Source organism: Ptiloglossa arizonensis, chromosome 13 (genome assembly GCF_051014685.1).
Source record: "Ptiloglossa arizonensis isolate GNS036 chromosome 13, iyPtiAriz1_principal, whole genome shotgun sequence".
NCBI lineage: Eukaryota > Metazoa > Arthropoda > Insecta > Hymenoptera > Colletidae > Ptiloglossa > Ptiloglossa arizonensis.
In genome coordinates, this window is record NC_135060.1 from 2,142,917 (window position 1) to 2,168,446 (window position 25,530).

The 25,530-nt window shown below is 44.2% G+C and overlaps 1 protein-coding gene across 3 annotated transcripts in view; it reads right to left on the reverse strand.

The window, feature by feature from the left end:
• Window positions 1-640: 640 nt before the first annotated feature.
• Window positions 641-25,530, reverse strand: part of LOC143154051 (paired box protein Pax-6) — a 103,220-nt gene continuing 78,330 nt past the window's right edge. The window contains exons 7-10 of one of the 3 annotated variants that reach the window (XM_076325816.1): window positions 7,346-7,605; window positions 6,315-6,595; window positions 5,500-5,810; window positions 641-3,331 (exon numbers count right to left, since the gene is read on the reverse strand). In XM_076325816.1, coding sequence (XP_076181931.1) covers window positions 3,237-3,331; window positions 5,500-5,810; window positions 6,315-6,595; window positions 7,346-7,605 — 947 coding nt within the window. In that variant the 3' untranslated portion in view covers window positions 641-3,236. Of the gene's footprint in view, window positions 3,332-5,415; window positions 5,811-6,314; window positions 6,623-7,345; window positions 7,606-25,530 lie in introns of all 3 variants that reach the window. The other 2 variants (XM_076325815.1, XM_076325817.1) reach the window with 2 other exon arrangements.

Genomic DNA, 25,530 nt, shown 5'->3' on the forward strand with positions numbered 1-25,530 from the left:
TTTTCTCAGGTGTGAAAAGAACTTTCCAGGCATGGTTCGAAAACGATGGTTACGGCTATATTTGTTTCATCGAGCGCACGTATAATTTTTTTTCAAGATATTCTAATGCGATCGTGAACACCGAAATAGTGAATAAATGTTCATAATTAAATTTCTCAATAATATAACAGGGCAGTATCGTTTCAAGATCGATAGATGTCGTAGGTCGAGTTTGAATTTTTGTTTATTCCAAACGAAATTGTTCGTCCCTGAAGAGGTTAAGGTTGTTCTAGATTTTGTTTATACAACAATCGGTTAAACGATAAGAGTTTGTTTCGTAGGCTACACGCCTCTCAAGTCAGCCATACATTTTTTTCTTTACACACGATAAAAGTCACGTTTGGCGTGATTCGCAATCGAGGGAAGTGACTTCGAGTGGCCGATTGATTTCGTTGGGACTGTAGTATTGTAAATTTGTCGTCGATACGGTGTTTTTTATGACCGTATTCGTGACAAGGAAACGGTCGAAGTACTTGTGTAGTATTCAAATACCTTTCTGTGAACGATGGAAGGTAAGAAATAAAAAAAAAAAAGTCAAGATGATATTTCGTCGCAGGGTGAGTTCATTGAGAAAGGTAAGTACTGGAAGAATTTGTTACTTAAATGCACACACTATTTATTTCGAATGCATAATCGTACGGTTAACATACCTGGTGTCGCGGCTTTCTGTTGATCAATCTTGCACCGGATATAAATGATGAATCGACTTTGCTTTATCGGATACTTGGGATTAGAATCAACTATATATAAATGTCGATATCGTTACGATGTACACACAATAAACGTCCATTACTCTTGCTTCGCTTCCGTCCCTTACACGAATATAAATAATACCGACTTAAAAACTATTTTACGTTCTTTTATTGGCCTAGAGGTTACATCTAAGAAACTGCGGTTAAAAACTCTGCGAGACGCCATTGCTAACTCTCCTCACTGATACATCCCGTTCTCTTTTCGTCGCTGTTGTTTCAAGTTATTATTTATTCTCCGCTAAAATTGTACAATTTCTCTTTCCGTTCGCTAAATCCGTTTCGTCTCGAATCGTTGATTACTCGATCGGATGCGCTGCCGTCATTGGATCTCTTTATTTCGGATATGAATTTCGTTTAACCTATGTCGTAATAAATAAAAACATCGTTTCTTCTTGGCGTCACACACGGCGAGTATAACGTCGAGTTCGAAACAAAGGACGGCGATGATTAATTTGCCGTTAAAGTAACAGCTCGCGCTAAAGAACAAGTACATTCGAAACAAACATTTCGATCAACATTCCCGTTTCGTACAATCTTTATACAAGAGCGTTTCCGCGCGAGAAAATACATTTAGCGATTAACGAGTCATTGAAAAACGATACAATCGAACGTGATACGTATCTGTTATCCCAATGGTCTCCGATTTCAACGTTTCTTCGCACATTGTACGGTAATCCACGCTTTTAAGTGACAAAAATCGATCGAGTCCGCTCTGAACCGGGGGTAGGTGGCGATTTCGATCTCGAGGACGAGCGAATCGAATCCATCGAGAGTGAACGGGAAAGAACAACAACGCGCGAGTCTTGCGTTACGTGTTTTCGAAACTTTAAAGCGACACGACGCGCGAATCGGCATCGTCGCGATCACTGATGGAAAATAATCATTTTCGTACCTTTCATTGTATCGTTATCGGTATTATCAATCGATCGGCGAAGTTTTTGCGTCAAAAATTAATCGAAACGCAACCTTGTTCAAAGGTTATCGCGGTTCGTAGAATTGAAAAATGATTCGTTTCACGCGTAATGAAAAACGATCCGATTAATTTTCATCGTAAGAATCTCACCGGTTCGTTGGTATTACTGTCGCGACGAAGCAACGAAATATACGTAAATTGTTACTTCGATCAGTGAATGAAATCCGGTGTGAATGAAAATCGTCACTTAAAAGAAGGAACCACGGTACCGTGTTATCGAGTTCGAACAGAGTATCTTAGACGTCCATGGTGGGCAGATGCCTCGAAGACCTCTAAGTTTTCCAATCTTCATCGGTTGGTAAGGTATACGGATACCTTCGCTGTCTATATTACTTAATTATCATCAAAATGAAAATAGTTCATGCCTGTTACGCGAGTACATAAATTCTGCTAATAAGATATAAAAAGAAAAGAAATCTCGGTACCTTGTAGCTCTATTACAAAGAGGTTCCGCATGGTGTCGTCATGGACCACCATGGGAAACGACGTTGGCGAATTGGCCTCTATCCTTACTCATTGCTAAACGATTCTTTCGCGAGCCGGTATACGGACATACAAGAAGTGTCATTAAGAAAATCGGATTCTGACCTGAGAACTATTCCGCCTTCGGTAGCTATTCAAGGAAATTACGATCGTAACTAGAAACGCAAACGAGATCTTCAAGCGATAATTATTGATAATTTACAATACTAAGGTAGCTGTGGGTTATGCGGATTCTCTGACGTGAGTCGATCTCTCTTTCACTTTGCCGATGACGATAACACCTGCCTACGACAGAGTCCTCTAGAGATAATTGTGTTATTTCATTTTTTCGTAACTGTTCGTGGCCGAAGTGTCTCTCACGCTTATTCCCTTAGGCGTGTACGATATTACATTAAGAGTACGGTTAGCGAATCTTACGACCACGTTTCGGCTCCGGCCGGACTGACTTTGAAGCTCGATTTCGATTCTCGAGTTCGTCGAGCTTCTCGAACGTTCTCGGAAGGTAACGTAAACCGAAAGTACCAAAGAATTTATCATCGGTGACACCGCTTGGAAATAATTTCGAACAGATGCTTCGTTATTGCGCACGATGACGTTGCTCGTACACGCCTGTCGATTCAAACGAAAGAAAAGAAATTGCTCTCATCGCGCACGAAAGAAACGATCCTTACGAGCAGAGGCTTGCTTCGCACGCGATAAACTTACGTCGAACGTAACGTTTATTTTACACGTGTGTCTCAGCATTGCCCGTTCTCCTCCTCTATCGTCGTATCCCTTCGAACGGTTGTACGAGGTCACCCTTGGAGATTCAAAGGCGGTCGACGATCATCGACGAACAGTGGAATTGTCTTGAATCCTTGCGAGAATCGTTTTTCATCGATTTCGAACGTCTTCTCCTCGCGTCCTCCTGTATCTAACGTTTGTAAACTAACGTAAGTCAAAGAAGCTCGAGCCTACGGAGAGGATGTCGACACCGATGACCACCACGGTCACTGTAGCCTCGGTGACCAATATTGCGCCGCCATGTCTGGTGCTGGTTGACCCGGTACAGCGATCGGCACGCTGACACCTGGCGATATCAGACCTGGAAAATCATTTCAGAATCATCCGATTAGCCGTCTCGGCGAAAAATATTTTCATATTTTGTTAAAGTTACTTCGTTACGAGACCTGGCCAGTTATCGAGTTTGGTAAACGTGTTAACTTGATAGATTAGTCACGGTTAATTCGAGTATATTGTTGGCTTGCTCGGAGAGTCATTTCGTTTTCCAAAATGGAGAATGTATGATTCAGTAAAATGTTCATACACTCGAAAAGAATCGTGTTTCATTTTCACCGACAAAAACGAAATGACTCGAGGAACGACCCAATATTATGTACCAACGTATAATATAATAACGTTTCATTCACTTCGATATAAACTTTAAACAACGTACATTGAGTTAAGATGCATTCAATTCAGAATTACTTTTGTATATACATTTTTTTTGTTACTCACGCGGATAAAAATACAACGAGAATGTTCTTTAGTTTTCGACGTGTTCGAAATAAGACAAAAGTCACCGATAAAGCAAAAAACGCTTTGTTAAGATTGTTAAATTATGTCATCTCGATATACATTGGATTGTAAATTTAACGTTTTGTATTATACGTGACGTGTTTTTAAAGCAACTTTTATTCTAACCGTGCAGGAAAACAGCGTGTATTATCCGCGTTCCTTTAGCTTTTCGCTTTACGTTATTTATTATAAACGAACATTTTTACAGTCGACCGGGATACAAGGAAATGTGAAACAGATTGAAAGACCGAACTACGATTTCAAGTATACAACATAATTTGCGTTCGATGTGGATAAACGAATCGTTAAATGTCCTTTTCAACGTCTATTCGAACTCGAAACGAGAGCTACGAATATCGAAAAGAATACTTTTCAAATGGCCATGATAAACGAATCGTTAAATGTCCTTTTCAACGTCTATTCGAACTCGAAACGAGAGCTACGAATATCGAAAAGAATACTTTTCAAATGGCCGTGACGTACACCACTGGCCAAAGTGTAGTTGATATCTAAGTGTACCGTGCGATAATATTTATGTTAATTTCTAAGTTCGGCAAAAGGGTACGGTTAAAGTGTGATGTATTTCCTAAATAGAGAAAACCGTTGCGCGTTTAACATTGAGCAATATTGAACGGGTAGAGTAGACCGTGAACTAGAGTAGTGACCGTGAGTAGAGCTGTTCTCTCTTAACGAAGAATACAAGCGTTATTCGAGGTTGGTAAAGTTTTGAATATCGTCTCGCTGTGTGCATGGCCGGTAGTGTACACGCGAAAGAACATCTGCTGGGTGTATCTTCGCTCAAAACAGTTGAATCTTAGACAGTTTGCGAAAGGTCTTTGTACGTAGCAGAAAGAGAGTGTTCGTAGCGTTTGCTCACGGGCATATCGGTACGTAGTGTTTCTTCGTTGAGAGAACGCGACGTGCACAGTGCCGTCACTGAAGATCGCGAGGCCCGGGGCAATCGGAACTAACGAGACTCCGTTTGCAATATAATAAAAAAGTTTTCAGGCGTTGATCGCTGAAGTGTACAATGCACTTTGAAAACTGATATTTCGTCGTTTCTTAATAATTCAAACTACGTCATCGTGGAACATACACTACGAATAATCAACCGATGTATCCCATATTTACGCACCTATCATTTTTACTTATGATTCCTTCTCGAGGGATCGTGTATAAAATTCGGGAACTCGAGGAAGAGAAATATTTTCAAAGTCACTACAATTTACCTTAAATTTTAATTCGAATCTACCACAAGAATAATATCGGGTTGTTCCTCGAGTGATTTCGTTTTTTTTCGTACGAAAATGAAACACAATTTTTTTATCGAATTACGTATTCTTCATTTTGGAAAACGAAATGACTTTCCGAACGACCCGATAGAACAGAATGTAAATTTTAGAATACAGTTGTAAGAGTACGTTGGAAGGAAGTAACATATTTGCGCAGGGCCCGAGGCAAGTGGGTCCGTTTTGCGCGAGGCTAGGGTAGGGTACCGTTAAATCGGGCTCTCAACGAAGAAACACCGTGTTGCGTAAACGCGAGGCGAGACAGAGGGCTTTGTGATCGCAGAAAGACCTTCGTAACGCAAAAGCGAGTATAATCCATTACCGGGAGGCTCGATAGCGTGTTATCCGTGGTAGTCCGTCCGCTAAAGTGCAAGCAGCGAGTGCAGTGAGTGCGGTAGACACTCACCGGTCGAGCTGGTGTTCTGATTGTACTGGTTCAGGCCCGCCGTGTGGTAAGGCTGGGTGGGGCTGCAGGTGGGCCTTGCACCGTATCCAAGATGAAGCGGCTCGTAACTAGGAGGACGCGCGACTCCGCAAGAGTAGCCGTTGTCCCGTTGCTGAAGACAGGCGCCAGGACTAGGGCCCACCGTCATGCCCACGGTCATGCCCATCGGGCCCATTCCACCACCGGTCGACAGTGACGACATGCTGCTGGTCGTGTGCTGGTTCTGTTGGCTCCCACCGGACATTGTAAAGCTCGGCATAGACGTCATGGGGCTGGAATATTCCAAAGGAACGCCTCGGGGTGAGCGATGGTATCTTTAAAAATGTTCTTTGCAATTTTTATTCATTTCTACCGCAAGAAATTACAGTACGCGTGGTAATAGAACGTCGATTATCCGAACTAAGAGAGACGAATCCGTTGGAATAAATTTGCGATTTTTTTGCGTACACGTTTTAATATTTTCTAGCACCGAACGACGATATACCGTAGCGTATGCGACGAGGGCGTTACTACTATATTCGCATTGCGAGAGAACTCTGTCTCAAAATATTATTATAAAACGTTACGAATAGTTCAATTTCATTGCGGAACGATTGAAAGAATTGTGTATGGATTTAACTTTTCTGTTCGTAGAACATAATAGATTGTATAAATTTACAAGGCTGGTACGGATAATGTCGATTCGATATAACCCTCGGTTGCTATTTGGTAATTAGTTGAAATAATTCTTCCATCGACCGAATGTTTCAATTCGACTCGATCGTAATTATTCTCACCTATACGAATCGGGCATGCTGGGTATTCCCGGATAAACGGCCGTGGGGGCGAAACCATGATGTATCCTAGGCGGCGAGGGCGGTGCTTGCGGAGGCGGTTGACTACCCAATATACCCGAAGCTGGCGGTGGCGTCGGATGACCGGCACCGACTAGGCTGACCCCGCCACCGTGTTGCTGCTGCTGCTGCGATTGTTGTTGCTGCTGCTGCTGCGGCTGCGGTTGCTGCTGGTGTTGCGGGTTGTCCCTCCGTTGCGTGCGCAATTTCTCTTCGCGCCGCCACTTCGCCCGCCGATTCGAAAACCAGACCTGAGTTAGTGAACGAGAAGACAGACGAAGATACAGGTCAATCGCTAGGCTACAGGTCCCGCCTATTTCGGTCAACGATCCGAACCGGGCACGATTCTCCGCGTGGAAACCGGTTATTTAACCTGCGACAACTTTACAGGGCCAACGGGCCCGACGATTCAACGTACGATAAAGATTCAACAATCGCGGACAAGTGGTCGACTCGCGGACAGCTTCGATCGAAAGTTATTTTTTCATCCGACGATAACGCAATACGAATCGTTCGAGGTGAAAAGATTCGGTCATCGAGTATCGAGGGGACGAGGTAAAAATTCTGTGAAACGCGGTAATATCGAAAAATGTTGCGTCTGTTTTGCGCGAGCATCTGCAAGTTATATCTTAAGATAACAATGCCCCGTGAAAATTAAGATTCATAATTATTTTAGTCAACGTTCGACTTGCATCGTTTTTGCATCAAACTTTTCCGTGAGTGGTGTTCTGATCGTCGGACTAACACGATCTAATCCTTATCGAGGTAGAAGTCCGAACTTTTAACGAGGACTGGCGTTTCGAATTCGGATATCGAACAAGGACTCGATGTTTCCGATCGATGTGTAGACGTAGGACAATGGTAATGAAAATATGCATGGGAACTAATCGTGATTCGTTCTTGTACTCTCAAAGCACCGTTAAAATATTGTACGTCTGTTTGTAGATGATATTGTATATGGAAAATATAGTCACCTGTATTCGCGCTTCCGGTAGGCCGATTTTTCCGGCCAGTCTCTCCCTGGCAAAAACATCTGGATAATGTGTCCTCTCAAACTCCTTCTCGAGAGCGTCGATCTGCTCGTTACTAAAGCTCGTACGATTCCTTTGAAGCTTCCTTTTCAAGCGGAGACGCGCTTGATCGTCATCCGTGCCACCAGATACACTTCCGGCGTTGCTGTTATCACCGCCGCTGTTCGTTTCATCCGAGTGTGCGCCACCCTCGAGCTCCGCCACTGTAAAACGAACAAATGTTTATCTAGACACGTGTATCGTAATAAGTGTTATCGCGAACGACGAAAGTATTTTCTCGATAACTTTTATCGATGCACAGTTGATAGTTATTCCAGTTACAATTACAACGTCGAATCTCGTCTACCGTGTCGTGCTCCGTTTATCCGAAAGGATCACGTGTAAACAAAAATTATGCAACCGGTAGAGTTCAGAGGTAGATTTATCTTCATCGCGCTTCTACTCTAGTTTACAGTTTACCAGTTCTACCATCGCAAGCGTTGTCGTTATTGGTCGACGACGATGAAGATCGACAGCGATCAACTCTAGTGGTAAATTGTAAACTATAGCGAAAGTGTAAACACTCGTTTGCCTTCTTGTCGCGGACGGACAGTGCATCGCATGGTTTTGTTTACACGAAGTCCGAGTTAAACGTGAACCGTCAATCGTTGAAAATACCTTGTGGCCAACTGAACTCAACCACCCGACATATTTCCTTCTTTTTTCGTACTCCGAGAACTGTTCTCTGTAAAAGTTAAAATATTTTTATTCTAGGTGGAGACGTCAAGGAAAAATGAAGACCACCTTAGTTTTCTTATACAATATGGTACAGTATTTGTAATAGTAGGTATCTGCTGGTGGCTTTTAAGACGAGTTCAACGATCAACTGTTCAACGAAGAACGTAAATTGTCCATAGAGTTTGTCGAGAAGAGCTCAGATCGAGAGATCATTTATTAATGTATAAACGCGCCCGATTGTGAAAATTGCTCAACGATAAACGAAACATAACTTTTGTTCCTAAATATGTTATTTGCTTTGAATGCTGGCCTCGAAATTGATCTAAAATTGGATTCTAACGCGTATTTAAGTTGTTAACGCGTTCAATATTCGGCACGTTATATTCTTCGCAGCATTTGTACGGCGATAAATTCGACACAGAAAGCATTAATGCAAGTAACTTTATGCGTTCCAACAGATAGAAATTGTACAGTACAGAGAGAAATAAATTACTGTAATTACCGATTAACAATAATTCCACCTTTATGTATACGCTTTTAAATGCTCGGATTCGCAACGAATGTTTAAAATTTGCACAAAAGCACGAGCTAAATGATAAACGAATTATCGTGCCGCCTGTATGAATCGTTACCATAGAAGTTATTTTACGGTGAATTGCGCACCGAATAAACGTTGTATTTTTTAAATTGTCTCGAAGCTCGCAATATTCGTAGATCGTTGTTACCAAAGTTCGGCTTCGAGGTACGAATGGTTTCGAAGATGTTAAATTATACGCGATTGGAACATTTAAAGATTTTCTTAAATCTTCGTAAATGTATTTAGTTGGAAGTTTGCCAACGCTTTTGTTTATCGTATGGACACGGTCTTTCGAAACCAGTGTCCAAGTAATCTACTTAAAATGTTCATTTCGGTCCACCAGTGGCTCAGACCTCAACTTGTTAAATATTCTCACCGCTATTGTCAATTACAAACCGCATCGAATACACTATTTATTGTTCTTCTTATCGGTTGGTACTCGAATAACTGGAAGTTATATATTTGTGTTGTTATAAAATCGATAAGAAAACAAACACCTAACCGTTTTATTCTTTAAACTTACGACGAGTGTTGCAATCGGAGCAAATTGGCTCTTTTCGTCGACGATTCGGATCCTTCGATTAACGTTACAACGTTCTTTGCATGTTTTATCAATAATTTCAGCCAATGTGTCGTATTTCTTTAGAAAGTATCGTTCGCCGAAGATTCTGACGGTGTTGGTAAATTGTCAATGTCAATCTTGCTCGTTTCTAACGACGTCAAAGTCTACTGTCTAATCTCTCGTTCGATAGGGAAACGTAAAAGCTTGTGATTCGAGTTGAACCTGTTAAATATAAAACCAAAGGAGGCGGTTACACGATTGGCGAATCGGTGGCGAAAATGTCTACCATTGGGCAGGTTTTACACAATGTAATTCCCGCCCACTTTGCAGCCACGTAGGTTCGCGACGTAAAATTCACTCGCGATTTGTTCCACGATTTATTACGGGATCGGTCGTTACTCCAGGTAACGAAGCATTGCGTCGAAGAAATTCCTACACAATTTATCAACGATAGACTTGCAACCACAAACATATAAAAACTCAAAAGAAGCAACACTACATGAAACAGCAATGCTTGGAAGAATCCTTGAACAACAACAGCATTGAACAAGCGTGCCACTTAGAAAGAAAGCTCATTCTACAGCCGAAGGACCCACGGAAGTGTGAACAAGAGAAGATAACAATAATAATACTAATAATACTAACAATAATTCACGGTTCCAATTTTCGAACATCACGCGAGACGGCGAACGAGTCCCGAGCGCGTAATTTCGTTGCTTGGAGCGTGTTTGTTCGATGTTCGAGCGTCCGATGTTCCGAACGACTCTGTACGAAAGTTGGCCGCGCGGAGATTTCGTCCATCGTGAAAAATAATCGCGAAATCCTCGCGAGACTGGTCCCGGCCGATCGATCGAGTTTTTACCGGCTCTGTCAGCGTTCATATATATTTTTTTTAATATTTTTTTTGTCGAGGGTCGTCGGCAGAGGGCTTCGTCAGTTTTCTTATATAAATACGTAGATGCGTGTACGTCGAGGTGGTGGATGCGTGTATGTGAGACCGAGCATAGAGTGGCAGGCAGGCAGGCAGGCAGGCAGGCAGGCAGGCAGGCAGGCAGGCAGGCAGGCAGGCAGGCAGGCAGGCGGGCAGGCGTTGCTGGGTGAACCTTATCGTCGGTTTCTGGGTGAGCGCGTCCAGGCGTCACTGGGTTTTGGCTCGGGGACGAGAACCGCGCGGAGGTGGCGAGGAGAAGGTGCCGGAATAACCGTAGGAAAGAGCGAAGGGGGATGCACGATAAGACGCCGAGCGTCCCAACGCCAATCGTTCCTCTACCCGGCGCGATACGCCTCTGTCATCCAACGAAAGTGCCCATCCTTCTGCTCTCCTTCTCTTCCGTTCTTCGCCTATTCTTCTTCTTCTTCTTCTTCCTCTTCTTCTTCTTCTTCTTCTACCTACTCCTCTTCTTATCCCGATTCCGTTATCACGATTCTCTCCTCGTCTCTCTCCCGTATCTTTCGTCCTCTCCGTTTAATTCTCCCACTCGCTAGTTTTACGATCATTGTCCCGTGGCAGACCACGTTTTCGTTTATCCTGACATCAGAGTTTTCACTTATCCAGAATTTCGCAGACGTTGCAAATACAGCATTCTCAGCTGCGGTGGTGTCGTCGACCAGTCGATGACGCAACAGGGACATCGGCCACTTCGTCACTACGTACAAACACGGGATTATCACTGGGGTGTGTTTAGGCGACGACATTGTCTTCGAGTCCACTGGCGAGAGACTCGTCCCGTATTACGATCGGATAATAGAAATAGAACAATCGGTCGAGTATAGGTAATTTCGATGAAAAAATTGTAAGAGTCGAGCCGAGAATCCACGGACGTGTCACTGATTTAATATCGTGTGTCGTGTATACAATTCGCGTACTAATTGTACATAATCCAGTAAAGGTTAGAATTATTGCAGAAAAAGTATTTTCTCGATTGCAAGGGAAGAAATATAAGTGGCCAACAACTGTCGTATAAATAATGTTGGAAAACAATGATTGGTCAGGCGTCCAATGACTGTCTCGAGGTTATCGTCCACGAGATTATTCGCTGGTAACTTACGATTATCTCTGCACAGTAGAGAAGCCTTCGCATTTTTGGGGTACCTCTGTAAGGAGTTGCGTATCGTATTGGGTCAGACGTTTTGGTCGGTCTTCGAAGACTTGCGACTGTGAAAAATAGTTGGACGATGTCTACGTTTCCTTTGTACGCGACACAACAGGGTGATTCTTCGATCGGTGGGCTCAGAGATAGTTTACAATGTCTGCTGTGTTTAGAACGTTTACGAATTAAAAATAAGATTCACACGGAATTATCCGTGAAGCGTTTAGGCGGTGACAACACTGCCTTTCTGTTAACTGGCGAGAGAATCACCCTGTATATTCCCCTTAATCCAGAAATCATCTTTCGAGCCGTCGACTATACTTCAGACTATACTTTTGCGCCAGTCGGTGTCTATTTATTCCATTTTCTATACTTTCTCCGTATTTTTCTCGACTCCTTCTTTATTTATCTTTCTTCTTTTCCGACGGACTTGTAAAAAGTTTAATTCGTTTAATCGTTCGGTTATTTGGTTCGAGTTGTCCGTGTAAATTCTGGTGTTTCCTTTGCTACGTACTCTTTTCAGGTTCCTTTTTACAGCGACGATCTTCCATCCTATTTCTTCACCTGTGTCTTCGCCGCGCTAATGGAAACCTGATAACACCTCCCCGATAGAGTCTCTTTTACCCTACCACCCCAACTTCACGCCTCTTTTCAAACACTCCGCCCTCTCCATTCGTTTCTGGCTTCCTCTGCGAGTTTACTCGCTGTATACCGGTGAGAGACAAACGTTGAAACTCGTTTGTTTTGTCGGTAGCGAAACCTTTTCATTCGTGTATTAATTAATTACGTTCTATAATTAATCATTCGTGTTTTAACGGTGGTTACTTTTTCAGGTTAGGTTTTAATAACGGAATTATAGTATAAGCAACGTTTACGTACGTATATGTCGATGCATATATAAATACAAATTACGATCTAACATTCAGATCGTCGGACATGCGACCTCGATACAAAGCGTATCGATTCCTGGAAAATAAATCGCTACCTTCCCTCGCTAATTGATTGAATATTTCATTCGATATTCAAACCAGAGTCATTCTCGTCACAGTTTCCCTCTCTCTCTCGTTTTCGAGATATTTCATTTGCACCGACCTCGAACCTCGATACAAAACGCAAAGAAAATAATTTCTGGAAAATAAATGGTTACCCTCCCTCGCTAATCGAGCAGGAGAGGGCTCGTTTCGCGATCAGTTAGCGAGGTAATACCGCGTCTCGCTACCAGCTAACGTATTAAAGTTTACCGCGAGGGGAACCGGCGGGGTAGGCGTTGGTTTTCATAATGACACCATCGAGGAAGTGAGAGAACTCGAGAGATAATCCGCAACTCCCTTTCATGGATGCGGTTAAGGTTCATCGTGGAAGCTGGCAGGGAGCCACGCTCGTAGCGCTAAACTTCTAGCGGAATCGGAGGGCTGCTACACCAAGTTTCCAGTACAGGATGTACAATCCAGAACAATGTGGAACTTCCTCTTCCTCCTCCAACTTCTTTCCCGTCTTATCCCCCCTCTCCGTGCCTGCAGCTTCTGTCTCTGCCTAGTTTCTTCTCCTCTTGCTCCCCTCCGTCTTCGTCCTTGTTTTCCACGCATTTCCCACGTTTTATCTTCGTCCTAGTTTTTTTCTATTTTCAGTTTATCGCTCGTTTCTCGCGTATTCCCCCGGTGGATGTCTCTCTTCGGATTATTACGTCGTGAATTCGTGGTGTTTGTTACACGTTCTTACTTAGATTAATATTCGAAACGTAATCGTCTCGTTTCTCACTAATTTTCCATTGTTCGTTCGATACGCAGTTGCTGTTGCTAAATATTTTTATGGTTCTCCGTTGTGTCCTTACGGTTATGATAAATGTACTTCTACCATAACGTCTTTTCGTTTCTCGCGTAATTCTATCTCCTACTGGCTCGCTCGCTTTCTTCTTCGTTTACACGTCTTTTGTTCCGTGTCTCGTTTACCTCGTCGTATCGATTTATTCTGTTTTTATAAAAAAAAAAAAAAATTTATACCTCAACTTTTCTTTGCCTTTAATTCCATCTAAACTTAGTTCGTTATTACTTTGTTTCTTGCGGCAACAAGAAGAGAATGAAATTTACACGTTAACGGAAAATGTTGCAAACAATGTACAAGATGGGCTATCCGTTCGTGGTACAATTGGGAAGGAGCGATCCTTTGCGTAAAAATACGTGAAAAATCTAGAATAAAATCTTTGTAGACGAGGCTCTGTTTACGAGAAAATAGATTTTGAAAATTCGAAATACTCGCTTCGTTGATTATCGTCTTCTAAATAATTAAACTTCAACCGAGAAATATAATGTCGGTGGAGGGGAATCGGTTCCATCCATTCACTTTCTCGTACTCTTGCCCTTCGTTTTTCGCTCCAACCAGGTTTCTCGTATCATCGTTCAACGTATTGTCCGCCAACCCGAGTTCAGGTCGGTTCAACCGCGATGGCGGACTTCTGTATCGTGTTTTTGTCAATACACGTACTTCTTACGGTACATGCCACGAAATTGTTCAGTGGAACAAATACTTGTACGCAAAGTGAGCACGAAGTGCGATTCAATACGAAGAAAATCGACGTGAAAATAGACTCGATTTATGATCAATCTTTCCTCTCTTTCTAAACTTTCTCTCAAATATTCCTCTTTCCGTTAATTTTCGGCTGAAAAATTACCGATATTTGAACTGCTGTCATTTTATGAAAATCCAGGAACAAATCACAATTTTATCTCTACGATAAACATGGCGTCGAGAAGTTTGAACGTTTCTAATATCGTACCAATTCTATAAACATTGCTGCAATTTTTATCGAAAAAAACAACCATTTTACCGTTAAATTATCGATTTACAACGCATTCGCGTTTCCGCTCGCGTTGTTTCACATAGAAGGAAATTTCTATAGAAAATATTAAATCGAATCGGGGCTTGTCGAGAGACGAAAACAGTTAGGAGAGGGGTGTAGCGACGGAGGGTGACGAAAGGGGTGCGGGTAGAGGGGTATGGACGATCGGACGCTTACGGAGCCGTCGAACCGTCGCCGGAAATCCACGAGTGTCCGTAATTTCGGAGCAACGGATGCAAAAGAAGGTACAAGAATAATGAGGATCGTAAAACGCGAGCTCGCTACGGCGCTCGTTCGCGAAACCGTTAAAATACGACGACAAGCGGTAGAAAAACGGGGTTTAAAGGGTCACGCAGCCGGGCCAGCGAGAAAATAAAGGTGGTGGAGTCGTTGTCGAGTAATGGTCCCCGGGCGTACGAGTGGCGAACAGCATTATTAACGCCGATAATGGCCGTTGGTGCACTTAGCTAAACGTCAAGGCTCGCGCTACCGGAATTTTTCTATTGCACTCGAACGTGCCGCCGGTGTTACAATGCTCGTCCATTGTGGTTACAGTTCGAGCCGGTTTGTACGCGGTGCGGTCTAATTCGTCGAAAGACCGAAAAGAGGTAGTGTTTCATTTTTACCAAAAGAAAAAAACGAAATGACTTTTCTTCAACCTAATAGTATTCGATAAATTGTCGAATATTTTTACTTTTCGCTACAATTTGACCAACTATCGTAGATATTCTTAAGTATGGAAAACTGATGCAGCAGTTAACGCGTTAAACCACGATCGAGAAATGCGCGTGCGCGCCAGTATTCCAGAAGAGTTTAACCCTTCGAGTGCTACGCGTTCGAAGGAAGTTACGCGGACCGTGAACCCGTACACGCTGGAAAATAAATTTCTCGAGGAATTTAATTCGACGTAAGTTAATTACAATTGCAACGTTGCGTTTCAATCGTTCAGAGTTCGTATTAGCGTAATAAACGTTTCGTTGCCAAGAATCGTGAATACTAGACCAGCGCCATCTAGGCGGACCGCGAGTGTTCGGCACTCGAGAGGTTAGGTACCGCCTTGTCTGTTCGATGATTGTTCGAAACACAGAACTCCTAGAGGAAATCGGAAGCGGACCGGCCGCGTTAACGATCGCGAAAAGGAGTTAATAAAGGGAAACGGGACGAGTAGTTCGAAGGGAGACGCGACAAAGAAACTCTTAAACTTTCCGGTGTACGCGCTTGCCTTTTTGGTTTCTCGAGAGACACTCGAGGAAGGAGAGCAGGTTCTCGCGTGGTCGGCCATTACCGAGGTTCTGTGCCCGGGCCACTTGACTACCGATAGGAAACAATGCTACACTTTAAACGTCGCGCATGCAACAATAACGCGGCAGAGCGGTGAGTTTAAACGGTTGCGCGTGCATACTGCTCGTGACCAATTGTTACCGTGAAAGAGCGCGATCGGTTCGCTCTCGCGGTCCTTTTCTATTCGTTTTTACAGTATTCGTTTCACCCCCCCTCACCCAGCCGGCAGGTGAACGCAAAGTGGCGAACGTGATTCGCGAGCGAACCGTTTCTTCCGTCGAAACGTTTTTAATACGCTCGACTTCTCTCTCTTCTTTATCCACTTTGTTCGATAATCGTCACTGGTCGTGCGGTAAGCGATACGAAAGAGAGTCTTTGTTGGTTCGTTGCTTCGCCAGCCTTGACGCGTGCTTTTACAAGGGGAATGTTAGCGTACCTCGTTGATTTTAATGAAATTTCGCAGCCTCGTAGGTCCGCGCGTGCAACGATCGCGAACGGATTTAACCGTAGACGATCGGTCAGTTATGAGTAATCTGACTAACGAAATTAGATTGCAGGTAAACTCACGTGGGAGAACTTGAAAATGTTTACCAGGTTACTTACCGCGTACCAGGTTGCTCAATAGGCAAAACTTACCGAACAACCTACCAATGATCTATTCGGATGATTCTTACTTTCTCTAAAGCATTTCCTAGATCGAATTTTACATTAGTTTCTTTTTCGTGTTATTTATCGTGCTTGTATATTATTTCTCCAGTACTTGTTATCTTCTTCTACCAAAGGGTTTATCCGGTGAATAAATAAATGAGTAAATATCGTTTTTCCACAGTGGAAGTTACTGTAATTGCTGCGACTGGAGAGGTTACTCGAATTGTATTTCTCAATGACGATTGAACTTCGTAGTATTCTTTATTTGCAATTTTATATATATATATATATATATATATATATATATATATATATATATTTTTATTTGTGCATCGTCCTTGATCGTCGTTCAGGTTAAGAAAAAAAGAAAAGAAAAAACGAACCGCGTTTTCCCTGTTTCGATCCAACTGGGAAAAATCGGTCGCGTCTGAGTCAGGGTACTTATCGAAGGGGGCCCCGTTTCGATTCGCAGTAGGGGCGGTTGCAGAGGAGTCTCACGAACGGGGAGAGGGGGGACCAGATGCACCGTGCTCCGTGTCGAATGGTAGAATGGTCGACGATGATACAGATGTTAGCTGTATTGCTCGCGGTGTTCATCGGAGCGAATAGGAAGTCATCGAGGCCGGTCGGCGGGGCCCGGTAGTACAAGCTCCTCGGTCCTCGCGCAAAAACGGGCATATTATTAAGGGTCGGCTAATAACGCGTAATGCCGACCACTGCGCGATCTCTCCCCCTCTGGTGTATGTGTGTCCCCCCTCATCTCCTCGTTTGTCCATCCGTCGTCCCTTTCTCGCGTATTTTTATTATCCTTCTGGCGTCGAGACGCGCGCTCGTATTTTTCCCCCCTCGTCGACTCGATTCCTCGCGGCGTAAACCGGGCGACGCCATAGGTGAATATCGGGCGAAGGGAGGTTCTGCGGATCGGTGAGGGGCAACGAAAAAGATCACGCACATTGGGCCACTCGTTCCAGCGTGACACCTCGCACCCCACCCCGCCGCCACGGCACGATTATCATTTTGAAATCGACTAGAAAAGCCAGTCGGTGACAATGGCCGGCCATGATGCGTTAGTAACGGCCATTCACAGAACGAACCGGGAAAAGAATGGACGACGAGATGGAGGGGTAGATCGGAAGGGGGAGGGGGGCACACGGGTTGACAGAGGGTGAGGAACGACACGGTTAAGCAGCGAATTCGCGTCGATGTATTGCGTTACGAAGACTCGCGAATCTCGAGCTCTATTAGATGGAGAACCAGGGGACGCTACCTACTCTTTAGGCATCGATCACTTTGAGTTCTTTTTTCTCCGAAGTTGGAACAGAGTTTGTAAAATGTAAGCGTGAAGAATGTCGGAGCGAAAGGTGCTCGATACGAGGAGGAAAATTTGGATTCGAATATTTGACGGTAAGGGTTAGACGAAGGCCCAGAGGAAGGTTTCCTGGTGTCGATTGTAAAACAGTACTATCTATAAGAAGCACGAATCATCTTTTCGCCACCGAATTAATTTCACAACTCACCGATAACAAATGAAAAAATTAAACAAAGAACTTACAAATCGTACAGTCTACGTACCCGTTGTTTTCTTCCACCGAAATATCTCTAATAGAATAATATTGTTAAACGCGAGTACACTTGAGTATACTCGAGTGTAGCAGTTAAAGGGTTAATGGGCAAGAATTTCAAGAAAGATTACCAAATCTAACTGTACAGAGCCCGTTATAGCTGTCCATGAGAAGATTATGTTATCGATGTACACCGATAGGAAAGTATCGGAAAACCATGCTGCACCTTATTAGTTACGCTCGAGAGTTCTCGAAGATTACTTTTAATATTTTTTCGTGCTTACCGCCGTGAAAGTGATTACGAGGGTATCGTGGCTCCCGGATATCGAGTGGCTCGTAACGACCGATACAAGTTGAGAAGGATCATCCTCCCTGGCTGCGATATGTTATAGCGACGCAAGGAGAGAAGAGGGGTTCGGTTGCCGCGCGATCGCTATCGTCCCGTGAGGAGCGGATAGGAATTCAACGTATAATCCGCTTCGGTCTAATGCCTAATCCTACGGACAAATTTATTGGATTCTCTGTCCTTAATGCTAAATATGTGCACGGAACTTTCGAGCCGGGTACTCTGTGTGAAAACGTATCCCTGGATTAGGGGGTGACGTTCGCTCAAACGTTAACTGTACCTACCAAGAGTCGCGAAAACGTTCGCTCGAGTGTCTCTGTTCGCGAATGGAAGAACGATCTTACGTACGAACTTTCTCTATGTACGAACCGTTTGTTCACGGACGAAGAGAATTGTTTAGAAACGCGCGGTTGCAAACCACTCGATCGGAGGGGTGGCTCGCATCTAGCGTAAAATATTCGCGTACACGCCGATACACGTTTTCGCGATAATGCTTTTAGGGCGATGAAATACGATGAGCCGTGAGTGAGCGACAGGACAGCTAAGGTTAAATGGTTGGAAAGAAACGCGGTGCCAACCATCCTGGGTGCTGACTGCACATCGAATGAACGTAGTATCAGCGTTTATAATAGTTAGTATGAATACAAATAGACTGTACTTGGATCATACACGGTGTGTACGTATACGTATAAAACGAGGCAGTTAATCTGAAATTTACTAGAAGAAATACGACACCTTTTTATTTTTCAACGACAGTTTCGAGCGTACCAACGTACACGGATACACGTTGGTCGATTCACTGTTAATCTGAAATTTACCAGAAGAGATACGACACCTTTTTTATTTTTCAACGACAGTTTAGAGCGTACCAACGTACACGGATACACGTTGGTCGATTCACTTTGTTTCTTTGTGTTTTAAATATTTCAAAAATTCAACGAAACGAATTTCAATCGTCTTTTTACGATACGTTTCAAAAGCAAGAGAAAGATACCAACAAATATGGACGTGCAAACTTTATTATCCGGATACGATCATTTTGAGGCATTATATTTAGCAATTGCGGAAGCAGATGTGGGAGTTATTTGAATAAATCTTGAGAAGTCAATGTTGGAAGACTTGATTCTCTCGAACTTATTTTAACGATTTTCTATCGAGTACCTGGAGAACTTGAAATAATTTTATCTGAAAAATGGATACTTTGCGACTTCGTTAAGATTCTTCTTTAATCTCGCGATGCGGAATACTCTCGTAAACGTAGCGACACCCCTTTAGACTCAGCCTGTATACGATGCGTCGTCGATCAATCTTCACAATTGAGCCAGTCGCGCGACATTAAATTGCCGTACGATATCCGACCGTATATCGCAGCGATTGGGCGTAAGCGGGATTTACAACCCTACGAAAATCCTTGAATTTGTGGTGCACGTGTCGGAACAAACGTCGCCGACTAATGTCTCGACACGCGAATGATCTTTACTCGTTTAGCATCGAAGATGTTGCCATTCAACGCCGCGAAGAGCCCCGCGCTCGATAAACTACCGTACTTTACTATCAGCGGATCGTAAACCGTATCTAAACGGAACACAACCGACGTACAAACCCGTACGTTCGAACATTCACAAACAAAGTGTGTAGACATCAAACGCGTGTACACTTTTCGTCAAACATTGGTACATTTATCCTTATCGGGTATTAGAGTGTTTTCTTTGATCGATAATCGATACGACGTTACAATTCGGTCCAAACGTAACGCAAACCGAAACATTCGGTTACAAATACGTGGAACGCGTGTACATTGATCTCGATCGGTTGTTATTTCGTTCGACTGCTCGAAGCAACGAGGTATTACGATTCGATCCATCGACGCGAGCTACTTTTACGCGATCGATTCGACCAAGACAACCCGTTTCGGTATCATCGGGAACACGCGTAAACAAGATTTACGATCGCGCGAAATGTGTTCAGAATTGCGGTACACGGGTCGGCGCACGAGATCGAATTGGCGCGTGACGCCTAGATTATATACCACGAGCCGAACAACGGTCATTGAGCCTCTGTAGCCTCAAGGAAGAAGCGAGAAACATCGAAAAAAAGCCCGATGAAAGTTCAACGATTCGTCGGTGGGGTTTCGCGGGTGCGGGGGTTGAACGAGTAAGTAGGAAGAGCAATTACAAGGGCGGAAGTGCCGCGAGCAAACCTAACGAGCTAACGACAATTAACACACCGCGCTGGCGTCAGGAGAGGGCACAGAAAGAGGAGCACGACAAGTGGAAGGAGTTTGGCAATCGATCAACACCGAGAAACGACGAGGAGGTGGAAACTAGCTGAAGAGAGAGAGAGAGAGAGAGAGACAGAGAGCGGAAGGGAACGAGGAACAGAGCCGAGTTGACGGTTAGGAAAATATTGGAAACCCCATTAGGAGTGGTGCAACCAGCCGTGTACCAGAATACATAAGCAGCTCTTTCATAGGGAACAAACGAACGGGGGAATAAAGTCGGAAGAGGAAAGAAACCAAGAGGCTACAGAGGTTATTACGCGATTCATGCGAAACCTTTCATTTCTCGTTGCCCTTATTCTACCCCCGTTCGGCCCTTGGATCGTTTCTTTTCCTTGGTAGTTCTCGACCGGTTTTGTTCTCTCGTTGGACGATTTATTATCGATTCTCGTTGTCAGCGCTTTACGAATTACCAAAAACTGATTCAAACATCTTGCGTATCGATGTTTCAACGAACACGCTTCGGTTCTTCGGGACTTTGGACGGAATTGGTCGATTCTTGTCGATGACGTCGGTTAATTTTGTACAAGTTTCACCGTTATTAACAGTTCGTACCAGAGATTGCTAAAGTGTGGCGTGCAATCCTTTCTTTTCTTCGAAGTACGCATTACGAGCGAGTGGGTCGCGAAAATATTAATATTCGGTTGATCTTATCGTTCAGCGATCATTCGTTTCATTCGAAAAATCTTACTTTTAAAGAAAAACATTACACCCGGCGATTATTCAATCGATTTTTCCGATCTAGAACGTTCCAAGATTTTCATTACTGAATCTAATTTCATCCCACGTTATTGTCATTCTTCGTTAAAAAAATGTTTGTAAACGGTTAAGGCATTGTTTTTTTATTGTGTGCACCGTACGGTGCATATGCGCTATACGTTCTCGATATTATTAGATACTTGCATATTGACCGACGCGACCAGCGGTTTTACGCTAACGATTAGAATGGAATATACGATCCTACTCGCGGAATTTTCTCGCGTTGCGCGATTCGTCAACGACTGATAATTGGTGTATTATTTTCTTATTATCCAAAACGTCTAATAGACTCGATACTTTCTCGCTATCGCGAGCATCCACTCGGAATGTATCCTTGTTGTCAAAGATTTCTAACGATACCACCGATACTTTCTCGCTACGTCGATGGTCCGTTCGAAGCGTTACCTCGTTCGTAAATACCCGAGTAGACGTCTTCCTTTCGCGTAGCGCTTGGAATATCGTAGGAAAGTAACGTTCACGTGGTTTTCCTTCTCGATTCGAGGGTTAGAGTACGCGACGGGAAACCTTCGGCAGGCACTAAATGCCGTGAAATCAGCCGATGATAACGTAGATCCGCGCGGCGGAGAACTCGCGCGATTACTTCCGGCCTCTTGAGTCGCGATGTACTTTTACAAGTTTCGCCTTGAGGCTCCCATTTACCCCTTCGTGCCGCCCTTTCGCTGCAAACCCCTTTTCGCCCATCCTCCGCGACGACCTTCGCTTCCTCCTGTTACCGCCGCTGTGTTCCTCTTCCACTTACCTATCAGCTCCTCCTCCGCCTCCTTCGTACTCCTCCAGCTCTCCCTCATCCTCCTCCTCATCCTCCTCCTCCTCCTCCTCTTATTCCACAACTTACGCCATGTCGAGGTGCGGTTAAGCTCCGTTTACGCAGCGGAGTTTCTCCTATCCTCGATTTCCTCGGGGCTTTTGTCGCAATCTCGGCTACCTCTGGGCTCCTGGTTTTCGCTAGTTCGCAGACTGGTTCGGTTATAGTTTGCGCCGCTGGTGCAACAGTCGGGACAATCGTTGGTTAAAGAGAAATTAACTCCCGGAATCGTTCGCCGAGAAATATGACGCCGCGGTTAAGAATCGCGGTCGGTTGGTATTAATAGGAAACCTCGGTGTCCCGATGCTTCTACGGTGAAGCTTGTACGAGTATTCGGGAAGAAACCAGCCGAGACGAGAACCACGACTCTTGTATCGCGATAACGACGCGTTTGTATACGTCGCGGATGGGTCGCCAATTTTATTTCGATCGAAATGTACAAAGTAATGCGGCAATGCGTTGTACGGAGAGAGTACGAAGTGTTTGGAATAAACGAGCGAACGAAGAGCGACAGACTGGGACATTTCGAACCTACTGGGCAAACCGATCCAGATCGACGATCTTTTGAATTTTTGTCCGTATGGTTGTGTTCGAAATTAAGAATAACAACGAAAAATTGTCTCGATGAATAAATAATACAATCGAACCGTACTGTGCAAAGTGTTTACACAATTTTACACATCCGATTTAATTCATAAAAAGGATAAAGAAAAGATTGGAATATCCTTTGAAAAGTCCATTCGTCGTGTAATATTACCCAGGTGACTGACCGAGTTAACCGGATTTTGTTAACGACTGGAAACGACAAAATCGATAGTTGTAATTGACAAACCGGTAAAAGTAATTGACCGCAAATGCGTCCAATTTGTATTAACAGCTCCACCGAGACCACCCCGTGAAACCGCGATGTAAATCAATGGCCAAGGGTGATTTCCAGTCTCTTCCCTGGCGAATGAATACCCGTTGAAAAGCCCTAATTCGTTTACGACTTGCAAAACGAGCCTTTTGGGAGCGCGCAACTGGTAGCCAAACAATTTCTCTATCGTTACGCACCCCCGTGATCCGTCCCAGGGGTAACATCCTCGAAATGAAATCGAGGATCGAGCGATGCTTTCGGTCCAGCAGCCTGAGAACGCGAGCCACGATGAATCCGTACGAGAGAGACGTTCTTCGAATCGATAATTATCGAATCGTCGTCGAGTGAGGGGCTCCATTTACGGAATAGCCGATTTTATGGCGAATTTAATTTCCACGTTATATTCGAGAAAGGGGAAAGGAGCGAGATAGAGAGAGAGGAAAAGAGAGAGAATAGCAACGCATTTAACTTGACCGACTCGTGTCAAAAGGTAAAATAATCATTAGGAGTCGCGTCAGGTGCGACCACGTAGCGGGCAACGTGTTTCACCTCTTTAATTGGACAGGCAGCTTCTATCGTTGATTGTATCGTTAATTGTCAGCGTTGAAAAGTCGGAAAGAATCTTCGACTTTGAACAATTGCGAATGTACGAACGAGTCCACAGTTTTCGAAAAATAAAAGGAGGAGGTACCTGATAGCTCCATTTTTTATCTCTCGCACGGGTTCCGATAGATTACGACGCACCAATTGCTCGTCGGTTCGTTTCTCGGTGACGTTGCTCGTCGTGCACAAGATCGGCTAAATTTTATTAGAACGTTGCGATAACCTGCGTATCCTTCGCCGCTGTATCTCCCCACGAGGGATGATTGATGTAACGTAACAACGAAAACAAGGCTCGCGCTACGTAGACGCGTTGTTTCGAATTCCCCATAGGGATCTGATTGCAAACGAATGCGGCGGGGTTACAGTCTCCCTTCATAGACGATTAATCCAGTTTACTCGCAGACGTTGCCTCGGTATGGGGTTCCTGTAAGCCGAGAATCCGCACAAACGTCCCTCCCGCGCTTAAATATATTCAATTACGAAGCTCAAGGCTTGCCGGACTCTTCTCCGAGTTTCCTTCTTTCTTTTCTTTCTTTCTTTTTTCTTTCTTTTTTTACACTCCGGTTCGTCGCTTTTGGCCACAGCTTTGGTTTCTCCGTTCGAGAGAATTCACGCGATACCATTTCGTCGGCGCGGTTCGAAACGAGACCGAGTGAACTCACGAACGAGGGAATATACCGGAAAAGTTCGGCACTCGTTAAACGTGACCCTCGCGAGAGTCAACGTGTCAGGATACTCTAAAAGTTACTCCAAAGGTTAACCCACTTTCATCGAAAGAATAAAAAACACGCCCTCGGTACTGTATTTTCTTTAAATCGAATCCAAGTACGAAAATTTCAAAAAGTATTACAAACTTAACGGTTCATCGATGTTCGAAGGAGTTAACATCAACCGACCTTTGCGTTGTAACGCACCAAAACGACCCATAGTCCAGGGATGACATACCTGAATAACATCAAGCGAACTTTGCCCTAGTTTTGACTCTCAGCCGTACCTATACCCTAACCGAGAAAAAACCATGAATATAGAACCACGTACGTGTCGGTCCGAGTCTTACCGGCAAGTACCGCGCCTAAGTATTCTTGCTCCGTTCTCGAGTATTTGTTACTTTCGAACGGTTATTCGAGGGTATTTGTTAGTCGAGTGTGCCGTGTTTGATCGAAGACCGATCCGTGAGAATACCGTCGGTGCAGTTTATTCTCGAACGCGACGAAACTCGAACAGTTTTCGCGTGGCTGTGGTCTCGCGTACTCGATGTTCTCTGCCACGCGAGACCATCGAGGGGTTAGAATAGAGCCAGAATAACGGAGAAATATGAGCGCGAAGAAGAGGCAGAGGTAAAGATAGGGACAGAGGGAGCGAGAAAGCGGCAGGGAGGGAAAAAAAGAGGAGAGTTAAGCCTGCAGGCTGCAGCCAAAGGTATCGGGCTGCCGGGTACTGGCAAAGCGAAAGCAGAAGGGAGACAGGCATCTCGCCCTTCTTTTGTCCCTGGGCCTCGGTCCGATATTGAAATGGAGTCGTTTGAGTGTGAATAATTTGCTTTACCCGGGCCACCCCTCCCTGGCCATCCTCCCCTACCCCCTGCCACCGATTCCCCCGCTATCCTTCGTTCTCTTCTCCTCTAGTTAGTCTCTCTTACGATCGCCCTTCGACATTGCCACATTCCGCGAGTCACGGCTACCGATTCGAACTTTCCGCCGGTTTTACCTTCGAATCTTCGAACACCGGGATTCCCACGTTGTCCCGGCGTACAAACTGACCCGTTCGCGTCGCGATCTAACGCGAACGAGATTCTAACCTTAATACGTTGCCTCGCGGTCTTTTAACGCGATCACTGTCGTCTTAGAGTTTTACGTTTCGGGAGGTTCTCGATGCTTGTTCAAGCTGTAGCTCGAAAAGTTGAAACATTTGACAGTTTATCGAAAAGTTGAAATATTCTATAATTTACGGAAAAGTAGAAATATGCAACACTTGGTCGTTAAATCACGAAATCCAGAAACAATATTTTCGACGTTTCGGGCGTCTTCGAACAAATTCCCCAGCCCGTGACAAGACGAGACCATACGTGCATCGAATCCCATGGAGGATGTTTCAGGCACTTATCGTGTATACATAGAGTAAACATTTCCGGAGACACGTTTTTTACGAACATTTTTTCTCATTGCGATGCACAGCACTCGTACCCAA